At 46.0% G+C, this 19,259-nt stretch overlaps 1 protein-coding gene across 1 annotated transcript in view; it reads right to left on the bottom strand.

Annotated features, from left to right (window-relative positions):
• Positions 1-583: 583 nt before the first annotated feature.
• PAFAH1B3 (platelet activating factor acetylhydrolase 1b catalytic subunit 3) overlaps positions 584-19,259 on the bottom strand; it is a 59,075-nt gene continuing 40,399 nt past the window's right edge. The window contains exons 2-6 of the mRNA XM_069201398.1: positions 13,497-13,597; positions 8,169-8,258; positions 5,271-5,387; positions 2,395-2,517; positions 584-1,128 (exon numbers count right to left, since the gene is read on the bottom strand). Coding sequence (XP_069057499.1) covers positions 850-1,128; positions 2,395-2,517; positions 5,271-5,387; positions 8,169-8,258; positions 13,497-13,577 — 690 coding nt within the window. The 5' untranslated portion in view covers positions 13,578-13,597 and the 3' untranslated portion in view covers positions 584-849. The remainder of the gene's footprint in view (positions 1,129-2,394; positions 2,518-5,270; positions 5,388-8,168; positions 8,259-13,496; positions 13,598-19,259) is intronic.

The following is a 19,259-nucleotide window of genomic DNA, read 5'->3' on the forward strand; positions in this document are numbered from 1 at the left end:
CGAAGGAAACACTAGGAGATGGGCATCCTCATGCTGCCAAGGGCAGGATAAGGGCATCCTCATGCTGCGCAGGGCAGGATAAGGGCATCCTCATGCTGCGCAGGGCAGGATAAGGGCATCCTCATGCTGCGCAGGGCAGGATAAGGGCATCCTCATGCTGCGCAGGGCAGGATAAGGGCATCCCTCATGCTGCGCAGGGCAGGATAAGGGCATCCTCATGCTGCGCAGGGCAGGATAAGGGCATCCTCATGCTGCGCAGGGCAGGATAAGGGCATCCTCATGCTGCGCAGGGCAGGATAAGGGCATCCTCATGCTGCGCAGGGCAGGATAAGGGCATCCTCATGCTGCGCAGGGCAGGATAAGGGCATCCTCATGCTGCGCAGGGCAGGATAAGGGCATCCTCATGCTGCGAAGGGCAGGATAAGGGCATCCTCATGCTGTGAAAGAATGAACAGAGGACTTCCAATTCTGGAGTTACTGCCAAGCGTATCATGAACATGGGCGCTCAGTAACAATAAAAACAGAATACCATTAAGTACACTAAAACCAGTAATTGCACTTTTGGAAAGAAACAAACAGGAGAGATTGAGAATTTACATTTATTGACCGATATACATATTTCTGAATAAAACGCGAGGCCTCCGGGAGAAGGCGTATGTCTGGAATGAGAGTAGTGGAGGGAGCTGCTGCGGTGTAGTTTTTGTTTCAAGTCCATGTCTTTGGAAAGACACAAAGAGAGTAGGGGACGAGAGAACGAGTAAAGAGTCCTCCTGCTCTCTCCCCCCCCACATACCTTTGAAGCTTGTGGTTCCACAGCAGGTGCCATGCTTGGACAAGGTGTGCGTGGGTTCAGGATGTGGCATTGGGTGTGCTTGGAAGGGCCTCTTCCAACATGCGTTGAAGCAGCTCGTGAATGGGCTTGCAGACGCGTGCATAGCCAGAGCGAGTCAGGTGAAGGTAGTCATACATGTCGTGGTGGCTGATGCTACCGTCCGAATTCACAAAGCCTGGGTCCACGTTCAGGAACTGAGCGTTGGCCAACCCTGGCAGGGACAGCTTCAGAAGCTCGTTCACCCTCTGATTTTTTTCTCGCAAAGGGTTAGGGTTTTTGCCCCTCGGAAGCAAGCCCTAGAAAAATAAAAAAAAGAACACAAGCTTACAATCAAAGTCCCAGTAGAAGACGAGATGACTACAAGTTTCAGGGAACATCCTGGTTCCACAGAAGGACTAAGCTTCTATGTGAAGACTAAAATTAAAATCCTCAGACATTAGGCACACAGTTAAGTCAAGGTCACACTGACATGCCTGGAGTCACTGAGCACTCCAGTGATCCTAGAGATCCAGGTCAGAACGAGTCACATGAACGCTACAGCCTCTCACTGACATGCAGCCAACAGAGGGCAAAAACCTGTCACATCTATCACGCTCTCCAACACACTTACAGTGAGACTGGAGGAGGAGAAGTGGGTTCCCATTAGAGGCGAATGGCTACAAACTCTTCCTTCTGGACTCTCTACCTCAAACAACTCCCAGTCCCCATCAGAGGCAAAAGACTATGCATCTCATCCTTCTGGCCTGCCTCAAACCACTCTGTCCCCATTAGAGGTCAGGCTAAAGGATCAGACTAGAGGACTCGTGCTTGTAGCCACTCCACCTCAAATCACTCCCTTCAGAGGCAACAGACCCAGGAACTCTTCCATTTCACCTCTCCACCTCAATCTATTACTTCCTACACTAGAGAGAAAACGTTACCTTGCACTTTTGTGACAAACCCTGGCGCTTATATATACTGCAGAAAATGAACTACTAACTGGATTCTTCTTGGGATCAGTGCCCTCATCTCCACACCTGCCTCAGACAGTTCATCAGCAGGCCCAGGTAAAAGAGGCAAAGTCTGAACACAGCAGGTTTATTGCAATCAAGACTGGACAGCTCCTTCCTGAATGGGCTCTTCAGTATCAAGAGAACCCAGTTCATGTACTGATCAATACAGAGGGTACAGGGGTTGTCGCAGCATTCAAGAAAACTCAAACTCCCACCCTCCCAACCAGTAACGAGGCCCAGAAAATGCCACTGAAGCACCAGAGATTATTCCAGCATCAACAGAAACCACCAGCGCTCTAGCACTGATCACTAGAGGGGGGCAATTCACTGAAGGGGCATTCAGAGTAATCGTCAGCGACTACAAACCATGCTAAAAAGGTGTTTCAGAGCTCTAGTCCCTTGCTTTCTAGGTAGGCTCACGCTTTACAAGTACTCAGAAATACACATACCTAAACAGGCCTTACGGTAGGACTTAGTAAATGGTGACATCGTTGGCATTAGCTGCATACACTAGAAATAGTTAAACAGCATATGAACGTAGTTTGAAAGTAAGCCACAGGCGATACTCACCAGCACCACAACTTGTGCCTGAGGCTGGCGAAGGTTGATGAGACGGACAATGGCTTCGATGCCCCTGGCAACTTGCTCTGCCGTATGCCCATGGTTATTGGTGCCAACCCAGAGGACTATAATCTGCAAAAAATTGATGTGTAAGTAAGGAAAATGGTTGAACATTCAAGAGTTTAGGGTAAAGGTGCACTTGCAGAGTCGCGCCTCGGTCCCAATAATAAAATAGCAGAGGATTTTGGAGGGGGTGGGGGAGATGTGTTAGCAGAGCTGAGCCTTGGACCCGGTAACAAAATATTAGAGGATGAGAAGGTACATTAGGAGAGCAAAACAGAAATTGTTTGGGAATGGACATTTGCAGAGTTGCACTTCAGTCCCAGTAATAAAACAGTAGAAGATGGAGAAGGTGCATTAGCAGAGCTGCGCACTTGACATCCTCTACTGAAATAGAAGATGGAACAGGTGCATTTGCAGAGCTGCACCTGGCTGGTTCCAATAACAAAATATGAGAGGATTGGGAAGGAGCATTAGCAAAGCTGTGCCTGGGTCCCAGTAATGAACTAGTAGAGGCTGAGGAAGGTACATTTGAAGAGATGTGCCTGGGTCCCAGTAATGAACTAGTAAAGGCTGAGGAAGGTGCATTGGAAGAGCTGTGCCTGGGTCCCAGTAATGAACTAGTAGGGGCTGAGGAAGGTGTATTAGCAGAGCTGTGCCTGGGTCCCAGTAATTAACTAGTAGAGGCTGAGGAAGGTGCATTAGCAGAGCTGTGCCTGGGTCCCAGTAATGAACTAGTAGAGGCTGAGGAAGGTGCATTAGCAGAGCTGTGCCTGGGTCCCAGTAATGAACTAGTAGAGGCTGAGGAAGGTGCATTTGAAGAGATGTGCCTGGGTCCCAGTAATGAACTAGTAGGGGCTGAGGAAGGTGCATTAGCAGAGCTGTGCCTGGGTCCCAGTAATGAACTAGTAGGGGCTGAGGAAGGTGCATTAGCAGAGCTGTGCCTGGGTTCCAGTAATGAACTAGTAGAGGCTGAGGAAGGTGCTTTAGCAGAGCTGTGCCTGGGTCCCAGTAATTAACTAGTAGAGGCTGAGGAAGGTGCATTAGCAGAGCTGTGCCTGGGTCCCAGTAATTAACTAGTAGAGGCTGAGGAAGGTGCATTAGCAGAGCTGTGCCTGGGTCCCAGTAATGAAACAGAAGATGGTGGATTCAGGTGGAGGTGCATTAACAGAGCTGTGCCTGGGTCCTAATAATGAACTAGTAGAGGCTGATGAAGGTACATTGGCAGAGCTGTGCCTGGGTCCCACTAATGAACTAGTTACAAGCTGAGGAAGGTGCATTAGCAGAGCTGCGCCTGGGTCCTAATAATGAACTAGTAGAGGCTGAGGAAGGTGCATTGGCAGAGCTGTGCCTGGGTCCCACTAATGAACTGGCAGAGGCTGAGGAAGGTGCATTAGCAGAGTTGTGCCTGGGTACCAGTAATGAACTAGTTAGAAGCCAAGGAAGGTGCATTAGCAGAGCTGTGCCTTGGTCCCAGTAATGAACTAGTAGAGGCTGAGGAAGGTGCATTGGCAGAGCTGTGCCTTGGTCCCAGTAACGAACTAGTAGAGGCTGATGAAGGTACATTGGCAGAGCTGTGCCTGGGTCCCACTAATGAACTAGTTACAAGCTGAGGAAGGTGCATTAGCAGAGCTGCGCCTGGGTCCTAATAATGAACTAGTAGATTCTGAGGAAGGTGCATTGGCAGAGCTGTGCCTGGGTGCCACTAATGAACTGGCAGAGGCTGAGGAAGGTGCATTAGCAGAGTTGTGCCTGGGTCCCAGTAATGAACTAGTTAGAAGCCAAGGAAGGTGCATTAGCAGAGCTGTGCCTTGGTCCCAGTAATGAACTAGTAGAGGCTGAGGAAGGTGCATTGGCAGAGCTGTGCCTTGGTCCCAGTAACAAACTAGTAGAGGCTGATGAAGGTACATTGGCAGAGCTGTGCCTGGGTCCCAGTAACAAACTAGTTAAAAGCTGAGGAAGGTGAATTAGCAGAGCTGTACCTGGGTCCCAGTAACGAACTAGTAGAGGCTGAGGAAGGTGCATTGGCAGAGCTGTGCCTTGGTCCCAGTAACAAACTAGTTAGAAGCTGAGGAAGGTGAATTAGCAGAGCTGTGCCTCGGTCCCAGTAATGAAACAGAAGATGGTGGCTTCAGGTGGAGGTGCATTAACAGAGCTGTGCATGGGTCCTAATAATGAACTAGTAGAGGCTGATGAAGGAGCATTAGCAGAGCTGTGCATGGGTCCTAATAATGAAACAAAGATGGTGCTTCAGGTGGAGGTGCATTGGCAAAGCTGTGCCTTGATCCCAGTAATGAACTAGTAGAGGCTGAGGAAGGTGCCTTAGAGCTGTGCCCGGGTCCCAGTAATGAAACAGAAGATGGTGCTTCAGGCGGAGGTGCATTAGCAGAGCTGTGCCTGGGTCCCAGTAATGAAACAGAAGATGGTGCTTCAGGTGGAGGTGCATTTGCTCATTGCACTAGAACAGCAGAGGGTGCTTCAAGTGGAGGTCTATTAGCAGAGCTGTGCCTGAGCCCCAGTACTGGAATAGCATGAGGTCCAGCCAGGAAGGTCAATGGTGCATCAGAAGAAATGGGCTTGGGTCACCAGGACATGCAAACTTTCCAAGCCTGCTTTGAACCCCAGCATTCTACCCAGCCATCTGACCACTAGAAACTCCCCCGTGTGCTAAATGAGCATTACTGGAAAAGGTGAATATGGCACACTAACCTACACTGCACAGACATATTCTGAGGGGGTGATCCATGCTGGAGTGGAGATATATATATTTATATATATTAAAAAAGCATTGCAGCAATAGCAGGCAGAGCCCACTGCGACCTTACCTTAGGCTTGATGTGCTCCAGCTCCCCGTTTTCAAGTCGCCACAGCACATGTTGAGTAGCATCCCCACCAATTCCGAAATTTAGAGCATGCAGTGGGGAGAAAAGCTCCCGCCAGATCTGTGTGAAGAAGAGAGCATGCAAAATGAAGCCTGGGTGGAGAATCAGCTTCTACCTGAAACCCTGGATTCCATCTTTCCTCAGCTCTGTGATCTGAACCGAACACCATCCTGCAACAGCCATGCTGCCACCATTCTGCTCTCATTACCAACACCATAGTGCATTGGTTATCTTCTCACTCCAAACCAATCCTCCACTCTTTCACAACTCCACCCTGCCTCAGCATCCGCCATCTCACTACAGACACCATCCCGACTCGGCATCCGCCATCTCACTACAGACACCATCCCGACTCGGCATCCGCCATCTCACTACAGACACCATCCCGACTCGGCATCCGCCATCTCACTACAGACACCATCCCGACTCGGCATCCGCCATCTCACTACAGACACCATCCCGACTCGGCATCCGCCATCTCACTACAGACACCATCCTGACTCGGCATCCGCCATCTCACTACAGACACCATCCCGACTCGGCATCCGCCATCTCACTACAGACACCATCCCGACTCGGCATCCGCCATCTCACTACAGACACCATCCCGACTCGGCATCCGCCATCTCACTACAGACACCATCCCGACTCGGCATCCGCCATCTCACTACAGACACCATCCCGACTCGGCATCCGCCATCTCACTACAGACACCATCCCGACTCGGCATCCGCCATCTCACTACAGACACCATCCCGACTCAGCATCCGCCATCTCACTACAGACACCATCCCGACTCAGCATCCGCCATCTCACTACAGATACCATCCCGACTCAGCATCCGCCATCTCACTACAGACACCATCCCGACTCAGCTCCGCCATCTCACTACAGACACCATCCCGACTCAGCTCCGCCATCTCACTACAGACACCATCCCGACTCAGCTCCGCCATCTCACTACAGACACCATCCCGACTCAGCATCCGCCATCTCACTACAGACACCATCCCGCCTCAGCTTCACTATCTCACTACAGACACCATCCCGCCTCAGCTTCACTATCTCAATACAGACACCATCCCGCCTCAGCTTCACTATCTCAATAAAGACACCATCCTGCCCCAGCTTCACTATCTGACGAGACACCATACTGCCTCAGCTTCACTATATGACGAGACACCATACTGCCTCAGCTTCACTATATGACGAGACACCATACTGCCTCAGCTTCACTATATGACGAGACACCATACTGCCTCAGCTTCACTATATGACGAGACACCATACTGCCTCAGCTTCACTATATGACGAGACACCATACTGCCTCAGCTTCACTATATGACGAGACACCATGCTGCCTCAACTTCGCTATCTGACTACAGAAACCATCCAGCCCCAGGTTCACTGTCTGACTACAGACACCATCCTGCCTCAGCTTCACTATCTGACTACAGACACCATCCTGACTCAGCTTCACTATCTGGCTACAGACACCACCCTGACTCAGCTTCACTATCTGGCTACAGACACCATCCAACCCCAGCTTCACTATGAGACTCCATCCTGCCTCAGCAAACTATCGGACTACAGGCACCATCCTGCCCTAGCTTAACTATTTGACTAGACTCCATCCTGCCCCAGCATCACCATCTGACTACAGATTGCATCCTGCCCCAGATTCACTATCGGACTACAGACTCTACCCTGCCTCAGCTTCACCATCCGACTACAGACACCATCCTGCCTCAGCTTCACTATCTGACTACAGACACCATCCTGACTCAGCTTCACTATCTGGCTACAGACACCATCCAACCCCAGCTTCACTATGAGACTCCATCCTGCCTCAGCAAACTATCGGACTACAGGCACCATCCTGCCCTAGCTTAACTATTTGACTAGACTCCATCCTGCCCCAGCATCACCATCTGACTACAGATTGCATCCTGCCCCAGATTCACTATCGGACTACAGACTCTACCCTGCCTCAGCTTCACCATCCGACTACAGACACCATCCTGCCTCAGCTTCACTATAGGACTACAAACACCATCCTGCCCCAGCTTCACTATCCGACGAGACACCATACTGCCTCAGCTTCACTATCAGATGAGACTCCATCCTGCCTCAGCTTCACTATCAGACGAGACTCCATCGCGCCTCAGCTTCACTATAGGACTACAAACATCATGCTGCCTCAGCTTCACTATCCGACGAGACACCATCCAGCCCCAGCTTCACTAACCGACGAGACACCATACTGCCTCAGCTTCACTATCTGACTACAGACAACATCCTGCCTCAGCTTCACTATCCAACGAGACAACATCCTGCCTCAGCTTCTCTATAGGACTACCAACATCATCCTGCCTCAGCTTCACTATCCGACGAGACACCATCCAGCCCCAGATTCACTATCTGAGGAGACACCATCCAGCCCCAGATTCACTAGTTGACGAGACACCATCCTGCCTCAGCCTCACTACAGAGCACAGGACATTTTATCACAGGCCAGAGAGCCCCACCTCTAACCTGCTACTCCATATAGAACAAGGAACCATGACTTACTGGGGACAGGCACACCAGTCACTTTTTCCTATAGAACAAGTGACCTTAATTTCCATTGGGAGGACAGCCCCGCCTCTGTCCCCCTCTTCCTCACATTAAACTTGAAATGCTTGCTTCTTGGTGATTTTGGGACACCCCCTACCTGACCACCCCATTCCCAATTTTGTCTACAATCCTCCTTAGGTAAAGGGAATGAGTGTCTGATCACACTGACAGCTCTGGCCCATTACACAAAAGGAGTAATTGTAACAGCTGCTGCCCCCACCTTACCTCAAACTGGTGCAGGAGTTGGACCAGGGAATCTCCCATGAACACCACCTCAGGCTCCTTGTCTTTGCTGTCAGACACAAAGCGATTGTGCTACGAAAAAGAAGAGGATCATTATCAGCGGATGACAGTGTAAGGCTCGGCTCTATATCTGCACGGAGTCATAGCCAACACCCTCAACCTATATACAGCACCACACACAGATAGTACAAGACGTGGCTCCTTATCAGCCCATGATCATTGCCACCACACTCAGTCCGTACCTCCAGATACGAGAAGTATGAGATACAGCTCCATATCTGCCCAGGGTCTATATCACCAGACACAGATTTCAATGCAAATCTTCGGGTGATGACCATGAGTCAGTTCAACAGGAGTTGTTACCAGAGAGTGACAGTACAATAAGACGATCTCCATAGATGGGGTATTTACCACCTCATACTTTACTAGTTTATTCACCAGCCACCGCTCCAAAAATACTTAGCTCCACAGGTTCATTACTACCAGACACAAACAACACAACGAGGACAGTATGACTGTTAGTACCACTTTTCTTTTTTTTTGCAAACCTTAGTTCGCTTTTGGCTGCTTAGACCTTTGCATACAAAAGTTACTTTAAAAAAAAAAAAAAAACACACATGTTGGGACGATATAGGAATAAAAAACAGAAGGTTATTACCAAACAGGGAAGGTTATTGCCACCAGACACAAACACAGCAATGAAGACTGTACGACAGTTAGTACCATTTTTCCCCCCCCATTATTTCTATTTTGCCACTTAGACCATGGTATACAAAAGTTAATTAAATAAAATAAACAAAAGCTTGTAGGGATGATATAGGAACAGAAGAGAAAAACAAAGTTATTACCACCAGATACTAAGAGTACAACTAGACTTTCCTCCATTACTGCAACGTCAGTAACTTTATATGCCATACAGTGTTCAATATCAGACAGTGGGATTTCAGGTCCAAGGCTGGGCACGAGTTCACAGCTGCCTCATGACAAGGTCTGCGTGTGCTGGTCATGTCCCATAACCTGAGAAAAGATTTACTCAGTTTGGCCAGGGTCCGTCACTGCAGGGCTCATTGCACTTTCTTCATATAGGAGAAAGAACATTTCTCAATACTTGCCAAGCATCGAAGACTGGGTGCTATTTGAAGAATGGCAGCAGCTTTCAAGTAACAGGCGATAAATCAGAGTCACAGAGGACTTCAAGCACTACATCTTCTTTTCACCAAGGGTACAAGCAGAGGGTGAAGAGGGCAGACAAGACACAAAAGCCTCAGAAGTGAGCGAGAGTCTTTTGGCGCAGCTGGGCAGGTAGGTCCGCGAGTCAAGCACGCGCAGCTAGTGAGTGTGAGAGATGTAGGAGGCTGGCTCTCCTTATAGTGTACAAAAATGATGTGCACTCTGCAAAGTCCAAGCAACCCCACCTTAGTAGCCAGAGGTGAAACTATAGACCACCTAATGCTCCATTTTTGTGGTAGTACGGGTGAGCAATAAGGCGTATCTTGGAGATGTGCTAAGCATTTGTTGTACTCACAGTATCAATAAATGTGGACTCACTCGAAAGAATAAAATCGAGGCCAATTTAAAAAATACTTCATATTTTTATGTAGGTTAAGACCAAGACCATCAAAATCGGGTAAGTACTTTTTAAGTGATGATTTTACAAAGTCTAGAAAATGTTCTGTTTTTGTGCGTAATTACCCACCATAGGATTCAATGGGGAAAAAATAGCATATGTTATCAGGCAATGCTCTCACAAGTGTCACCTTTTATTTTTAGGTCGTTGAGATGTCCTGTGGGCCAGCTGGAGACGTTTGGGCAGTTCCCAGTTTTGGCGGCAGCAGCAGCTGAAAGTCTTGGAACTGGTACCCCTTGGAGAAGGGGACCACTTGATAACACACTGCACAGATGGACTTAAAGGTAAGTCCGGGTTCCCTTGGAGTGTAGAGGTTGCAAAGGGTTTGGAACCCCTAGAGCACAGCTGGCTTGTCGATGCAGGGACCAGGGACTCCGGGTGCAGTGTAGATAGGTCAGCTAGGAGTGGTGCGTCTTAGGGTCCCTGGAGCCAGGAGTTCACATTGAGGGTAGACTGCAGGTCAGTGGGACCACTAGGGGGGGTATTGTTCTCTGGTGTCCTGAAGCCCCCGGCTGGCGCTTGGTTCTTGGCTTTTGAGAGTCCAGAGTGCGTGTCCGATGTTGGGGGTCGGCTACCCCGGGTACTGCGACTTCCCAGGTCCTGAGGGTCACAGTGTCACCACACTACGTACACTGGCAAGCTCTGTCCTTCAGGTCAGTTGGGTGGATTTTGGTCAGGCTGCTGTGTCCAGTTCGTTGGTCAGCAGCTGGTCAGTGAACTGGTTTCTTGCCTCCAGTGTGCAGGGAGTAATGCCTTCTCTCAGAGGGAGGTTCCTGGCGATTTTCAGACGGTTAGAGGTCCTCTGGGTTTCTCAGAGTCCTTCAGTTGTCCAGTCGACCCCTCAGCGGCGATTGTGGAGTCCTGGGTGCAGCAGGCAGGGTTTGGCATCTCTTCTTGCAGCAGGACTCCCATTCTTGCTGGTCTTCTTGTTACCATCAAATCTGAATCTTTGGTCTAGGGGTGCCCACTAAATACTGTATTTAGGGGTGTATCTGGTAGTGGCAAATGGGCCACTTACCGCTGGGTTGCTACATCCACTAAGTGACCACTTCCTGTGGGAAGGTGTCACATCCCTAACCCGGAGGCTATTTTCCTGCCATCAAAGATGGAGGAAAATGAAATGGAGGGTTGTATGATGGAACGACAAATGCCAGAGCAACGCATGCATTCACAACATGGTCGAAACCATGACCGCGCAGTTTCCACACATGCCTTTACAATGAATTTCATTGTAAAAGCATGTCTAGTAAAGGCATGTGTGGAAACTGCAAGCAAAACGGCATGCGTGGTTCAATCATACAACCCCCCACCCGCCCTGAGGCCCAAAATTTTACTAAGCCCTAAAAAACAAACAAAACTAAAAAAGAAAAAAAATAACACTATCCCAACCCCCACCCAGAAAAACTAAAATAACTCGACCCCACCCACCCTAAGCCTTAAATCCACCCCACCGCTAAAATCTATCCACCAACTCGCCCCAGCCCCACTTACCTCACTGCGTCCTCACCTGATCCTTCTGTCAAACCCCCAACCCTTACAAAAAAATAAAAAATACCCAAACCCTCCACCCCTAAAGGGAAAGTACAAAGAGCTTTTCTCAAGATAGTACATCTTCGCTAGAACCATATATGCCTCACCAGGGACAGACCCTTCTATATAAACCATCAGGACCTTCTTATCAACTGAAGCATGACTGCAGTGCTTCCTTGCACACAGCTTGAATCACTGCTTACTTGGACATCAAAATTTCCAGATCACCAGACAAGAGGCTGAGGAGCAGCAATAGGACTTTAACTCATATGGGATGTGTGCTTGCATGGGACTTTAGTTTGCCAAGAAGCTGTTCAACACCTAGCAGACCACAGTCGTCAAAATACAATATGTGATTATCTCACATCCCAAGAGGCCAGTTCGCCTTCAGATTTTCTTCAGCTGGTGGACTTAAGACATCACCCGCAACAGTGGAAAATACCAAACACGAATAGGATGAAAAATCAATAAAATACACATGCTCTACGAGGAGGACAAACCCACTCAAGTGAAGGCCCCCAACGCCACCTTGAGGACATACCACTGAGCCCAAAGCCATCACAATAACAACTGCTTTCAAACAACTTTACAAGAAGTAATTAGTCATTCACATGGACATTAACAAACTTCTAGTTCAAACTCTAAAATTGTTCAAAGAAAGAGGCTTTAAAGGGATAAAGCCTCACAACTAGAGGCCCAATTGGAAAGAATTATCACAATCCAGTTGGGTTAACAGGAGACGGCCACCAGGATAGAGGAAAACCGCTTTAAAGCAGAAACATGTTCTTCATGCTCGCGTATGGTGCTGAAAAAAAAAAAAACATTTTTGAAGCTCCTGAGAAACAGATGAACCATCTGAGCACAGCACATGGGTTTCTTTCCACCAAAGGAGAACGTGAACCATAGGATAAGCCAGAAAAGATTGGCCTGTTCCAGAAGTCAGCAATCCACATTGGTGTTTGGGGAACACAGGATGGTGTAGACAAAAGGCTCTGGTCTGCCTTCCTCTGGGTGGATGGCGCATCGTTATCTATGAGTGCAGCACCTGAGTTGCTGGAGCAGAACAAGGCAGGACCTTGTGACGTCAGGTACTAAACTGGACTGCATCTCCAGAAGGCTTGTCTCCAAGCCAAGACTGAATCCACTAAACAATGACTGCACACTCACTGTGGTATTTACTAACTGACAGAGACCCTATCCTGTGACTAGTGAGCAGGAAGGGTTTATGGATTAATTACAACTCGGTTTTCAGATACTGCAGTGGTTCAGGAGGCCCAGTGCTGCTTCCCAACTATGAAAAGCCATTTATGACAACTAGAACTTTTTTATATAGCTATATTCTCTGAGGGATTCCCTAATGCCCGCTGCAAGGCAATTTGCAGTTAAATGCATGAGCATGTAAGACAGGCCTTCAAGTGGATGCTGGCTCTCAGACATCAATTACTTATTCTTGTAACATCAATTGATTGTTGAAAGCTCAGACAGCATGCTGAGTTTCCACATCCCTCCATCCGTGGACATGCAGTGTACCCTTTTCATAGTTAAGGAGTTGGATATGCCTTACATACTGACTCATTATGACCTCCAAAGAAGAAAGCAATATCCTTCTGAGTTTTAATTCATTAAGCTGCACAGTTAAGGCGCTTAGTAACACTTGGAAGGTGAGAACCCTTAGCTTATCTTGACTGGCACAAAATAGATGTGGCTATATTACTGGAAGATACGACATGAGGAACAGAGTCAAGACTCAATTGCTTACAGCTGGGTCTAAACTGGGGTGGCATGGTGAGCAGAAGAATTGATGGATTAAACCCAGGTCTGTGACTTGGGGTGAATGTTTGATTGGTTCCGCTTTCCGTCCATCATTTGTGTTTGCTTGGAGGTTATGGTATAGTCATTCTGCACAGAATATTATATTTACTTCCCTATTTCAAGACTTGAAGGTTTTCACCATCTAGAATTAGCAAAACACAGTGATTGCTGAGCAAGTCCTACCTGTATATGTTTAATGGGCTTTTTCTTAATTAATTTGTAAAAACTTAAGCTTAAAGTATAATTTAAAAAGAATATACAAACATCTTCCCATCACCCCCACATAACCTTCCAAGCAGTAATTTAACTGTCAACAAAAAGAATAAGGAGCGAGCTTTTACCAGACACATCCATCGGTCATCTCCCTGGACATCTTCAACAGCAGTAGCGATACCAGCAGGGTTTCTGTCGCCGTCACTCATTGTGTCAATGTCCACGGCACCTGGAAGGGCAGGAACGAAGGATCAGTGATTGGGGAAAGATTCTTTATTCAAGGAGAACTAGTTCTCTCACTACGTACAGTGAGAAGATCCATCTAAAAGACTACGCATCTGTGCTCCTTGTCTCTTCTGCATACCATGCTTGCATCTGGATACAAGGAGTCATTTAACCTATAAAAGGGCACCAAGAGTAGGCAGAGGGTATATCCGTATGTAGAGGATGTGAGGGTGGAAAGCTTTGATATGAGCAGCCTCTGTCACTTAGGGTGGAGTAAAAGGTCTTGTGCCCAGATATGTGGCTACTATGTCCTGCATGGACTTCATACATATGCACATGTAGTAGGTTCTATGACACAGCTTCCGTAACTGTTGAAGCCACAAACTACAATCTTCCATCTCTTCAATGCATTACATCTGGATTTAGAGCTTCCTACCCCAGCTTCATATAAAAGGAATATTAATTCTAAAAGCTATTTAGCACAATGCTGTAATCTTTTTCAGAAGTAAGTGGAAACAGCAAAATTAAGTTCAGCAAGAATATATTATCTTTTTTAAAATCAATATTGTAAAATGTATTTTTAGTGCTTTATTCTGGAAAGGTGAATGGCTGGGGAAAAAAAAAAAAAAAGAAAAAAAAAAAAAAAAGGACCACCATCGACTAATGAATGACAACATTACTGCCTGATTTAGTCTATTTGAACGTAAAAACAGTATAAACAATTAAACAGGCACCAGCAATACCAATAGGTCGGCTTATGAATGAAAGGGATTTGTGTCCTTGGTGGGTTGAGGCACTCACTTTATCATGTATACATCATGTATACATTCTGTCTCTCATATTCACACTTGTGCATCCATTCATCCATCCCTTGACTCGTCCCTGCATTCACCGTGACACCACAAAAAACACACAAAACCAACAAAATATACACTATGAATTAAAAGAAGACAAGTAGAAAAAAACAGACAACATGATCTACTCTAAAGATGGCAGGCATATGCTTGCAATAAGGAAAGAAAATATTGCAACGGGAGTCCACCCTGAAGAGTCGTTGTACATTGTCTATTGTTTTAATGTTCCAGCATGGGAGCCACATTTAGCACTGCCTACTGAGCCAATACCAGTAAAATAAATGAGTGATTTTATTATAGGATCCTGCCAAACACCCAGTCAAGCCTTCCAAAGAGATTTTAGCAAGGGTTAATACAGTTGTCCTCTGGCCCAGGGGCTGCTCCACCCACCACTCACTCAGTTGAGAATGTCGGGATCATCTTTGACTCAAACTTATCAACCCCTCCCAACAAGCAGAACCTTACAAGTGACCATATAAGTCTCTTGTTTTGTGAGCAATTTGAGCCAGGCCTGTATGCTAAACACTGCTGTTACACTTTCCTTACTGTCATTCAATCTGTACTTGCACTTTCCTACTTGGTTAATAAACACACAGTTTATCCTCTCCATCTCAGGCTATCAGATGACTTCCAAGTCAAACTCTAACCAAACTAAACGCCTGCTTGGCAAACACTTGATGATGGATATTCTTTATTTTTTTTAAGCTGAATCCACAAATAGACTATGGTCTTGCTTACTCCCTCAGCGTAGAGCAAAGATACAAGATCTCTTGCCCTGTGTCAACGGGCCCCCAACCTGCACATGTTAATGCTGGAAGAAATTTAGGAGGTTCACCTTGACATTTAGCCCTCACTGAAACTTCAAGACAACAAACAGCTGCTTCCTTCGGCTTAAAGTTCTACAGAAAAGTCTCCATTTTCTAGAAGGTGACTTGAACATACCAGCAGGCAATGCACTCATCCAGTTGAGACTACACTATGCTAACTGTCTACTTGGCTTCTTCTAACAGACTGAGCTACAGTTGAAGAACATTCACTAAAAAGCATTTAGACATCTTTTTTTGTGCGTTAATGGAACCCAGGGTTGTGGAATTCCTATCGCCCGACGCCCGCGACATATTGTTTGGGGTCAAGAGCAACAAGTTTTCATATTTATTTTGTCCTTGGGACAAGTAGGCCCAACCCCCTGCAGCACAAACCCTTTGGCTGCCAGTTTACAGAGAAGGGAATTGTCTGCAGTTGAGGTAATGTGTGTCCATATGTTATTTCTGTTCGAACTTGTATTTATGGTTCATTAATAAAAAACCTTCATAATTAGGGTGACCGCTGTAAATAAACATTTTACGGTCACAATGCACTACTGAAAGTCATTCCAGTAAAACAAAGTGTACATACATGTTTGAAAAGTTTAACAAAACGAGGCGAATTATAATGCTCCCAGAATGCTCTCTGATTAGATGCAACTGTTAGCAGAAGCTTGTAAGCAAGAGGGATGATTATTTGCTTTCAAAATAAAAGAAAAAAGTGCAAGTAGGAAAACAAAGTTTCACTACTATGAAATTTTAGGTGCTATTTCTTTGAAGCGTCATGCAGTAAAAATGTGTTGATGCAAGCTAATATTTCCCAAAAATATTCCTAATGGAAAATCATTTCAACAAGAATGTGGGAAGCATGAAAATAAACAAGCAATGGCAAAACCAACAGACCCAACATTTTTGAGAGTCTTTTGGCTTTGTCAATGCATCTCTTGTTTTGACATGGCTTTTGTAACCCTTTATTGTTGTGGGAGCTGCCAGGCCCTCACCTTTTAAACAAACTGGCAAAAATCAACAAACGTTTTATGGTCTCAAAAAGCACACATTGCCGCCAGTGGCATAAGAAAGGCCCTGTAGCCCCCCTCCAGAGGGGCCCTCAGCACAGTACCTGCGCTGAGGGAGTCTGGATAGGGGGAGGCGGCATCTATGTTTTTTGCAGGGGGGGCCACCTCCAGTTTCATCACGCCACTGACTGTCACAGTAGTCCATCGCACTGAACAAAACTACCTTGTGTGCCGATATGCTCCTTGAGGAAAAGCAGAATGCGATCACTCACAGTAAAGTTAGCAGATAGTTAGAGAAAAAAAATAGAAGTTTAATAAAAACAAAATGTCATTGTTAACGCTAGACCTAATTAGGAACCCAATTCTTAAAGAAAGTCACAAAAGTGCACCTATGGTATACATCTCTGAATTAGTGGCTTTCATGAATTCAGAAGAACTTACAGAAGTAGATCAGGAAATCGTACTCCTACAAAATATTTGTAAACTGTATTTCAGCATGAGTAAATATGCATGTGTATATTTGCTCATGTGAAAATCTATTGAGCATTTACAAGTTCACTTTCCCTCCAACCACTTTTTCCCAGCCCTTGAAGAGCTTCTACTTCTGGGGTTGTTAGGAGTAAATCTCCAACCTTTCTCATTATGGGAAAAGATTAGAGAAGAGCTGGTGAAAATCCTTAAAACATGCAAGTTAGTAGGTTTGCAGACTCAATAGCAATCCAGCCCTGGAACTATTACTGCCTCCTCCAGTATGTAGTTCTGCGGACAAGTAGATTTAAGAAGCAACCTGTCCCATGGACAAGTAGATATTTTATTAAATTCCACCCCCCTGGAACCGTACTAACGCATTAGTAATCTGCATTGTGGTTTACGGTCCCAGTTTGCCAGTTTAATGACAGTTAATCTAGGCATTAAGGTACTTTAAGGGTTACATAACTGTGAAACACTTGGATTTATCCTGTCACTTGGCTTAGCTATAGCTCTTATATGTTTTGCATTTCAACTACAAAAGGCTTGTTTGATCAATTTATAATCTCTGATTACACCAGTTACTGTACTGTTACCTTGATTACACACCCTACCCCTACATGTGTATACCAGGTACCCACTAAATAACACGATCACACTCAAATACAATCAGCTATCGATGCCTCAATCTCAGCTCTACCAGCACAGTCCACACAACATCTCAATCTGTTCCTTAACTATCCAACTCAGCCCCTCATAGTTCATCAAAAGAACACACGCACAATACCCCGTAGTTATTTTATACTAGCCCATACTCGCTTCATACTTTGACAGTGGGCGCAGCCATCCGCTCCTTGACTCCACCTCCCGTGGACCCCACTGCCCACACTCTACTTGGAGCCCGCTCTATACCTCCTGATACTACACTATCTACATTCTTCCTCTACTTAATCTATAATTTTCTTCCTTCATCTTTTTCTCCTACAGATCATCTTGCACTTCCCTACGCCCCACCCACACCTAGTTCCATTCTCCCTACCCCACTATCGACCCTCATTGCCACCCTCCCACACTCCCCTTTCCATGCCATGACACATGGGCCTGGTCTGGCCACCCCCTCATGCATAACTTAGTTCTCCTACTAAAGAAATCTTGGGTGAGTGACATTTCCTGTGCCCCTACAATCAGCAAGAAAAGTGGCCTAATTATCCTTATCTCGATCTCCTCTGGTCTCGCTGTTACTTCATCCGAGGCTGACCCAGATGGCTTGCTACGAAACTACATAAAGACAATACTCACCTCATAGTCATTAATATCTACACTCCAAATAACGATATTCCAACATTCTTGACTAACCTTAACAAAAAAAACTATTTCTGCCTACCCACTGCAGACTAATTAAGGGAGGAGACTTCAACCTCCCATGGAAGGGCACACTGGATAGAAACTCTGCTTACCCTTTTAGACCTAAGAGGTCTCACAAATGCTAAACCTCTGTAAAACACAAACTAAAACATTTGGAGACTCTTCAACCCTACCGACAAGGACTACTTATTTTTCACCCACCCCACAACTCCTTTTCACAAATCGATTACATTTTAGATGATCTACATGTGTCAGGTACCTCAAGCCCCACTATTAAGCCTATCTTAGTATACAATCACACCTGAATTTCCTGGGGCCTGGTTAGCAGGGTCCCAGCACACTTTCAATCGTAACTGGCATCAACAAAAGGCAAAATGTCAAGAGGTAACCATTCCAAGGAAGGCATTTCCTTACACCATGTGAAAACAAGACATTCATTGGCATAACCAAAAGGTTGATCAGTAATGTCAGACCTATTGGCTTTGCCAATGCTAGTTTGTTTTCACATTTCCCATAATCTTGTAGAAACAGGTTACACTGATTTTCTATTATATTTTTTGGGAATAGTAGACAAACACATTTTACTAAATAATGCTTCTAAGAAAATGGTACCTATAATTTCACAGTAGTTTAGCAAAACATTTTTTTGCTAGATGCATTTTTTGTGAACATTTTATATGGAAGTCAAAAACATCAACCTTGCTTTAAAGCTTCTGCAAATATTCACATCTAATCAGAGAAAATTTGGGGAGCATTATACATAAGCTTATATTGCTGAACTTTGCAAACGTGTACGCGTTTGTATACTGGAACCACTGTCAGTAATGCAGAAAGCTTAAAAACATTTCCTTAAAGCGTTCACCCTAATAAGAAAGGCTTTGTGTTAATGAACCATAAATACAAGTTCAAACGCCATTAACATAGGGACACAAATATTACTTTAACTGCAGACGAATGAGTTACTTACCTTCGGTAACGGCTTTTCTGGTGGATACATTAGCTACCTGTGGATTCCTCACCTAATGAATACTCCCATGGCGCCAGCATTCGACGGAAATCTTCTTACTAGTCTCTGCACGTCGACGAGGACGTCACTCTAGCCCACGCGACGCCGTCTGACGTCATACAGGCAATAAGAGGTCCTCGACGACGTGCGGACG

Source organism: Pleurodeles waltl, chromosome 7 (assembly GCF_031143425.1).
Source record: "Pleurodeles waltl isolate 20211129_DDA chromosome 7, aPleWal1.hap1.20221129, whole genome shotgun sequence".
Classification (NCBI taxonomy): domain Eukaryota; kingdom Metazoa; phylum Chordata; class Amphibia; order Caudata; family Salamandridae; genus Pleurodeles; species Pleurodeles waltl.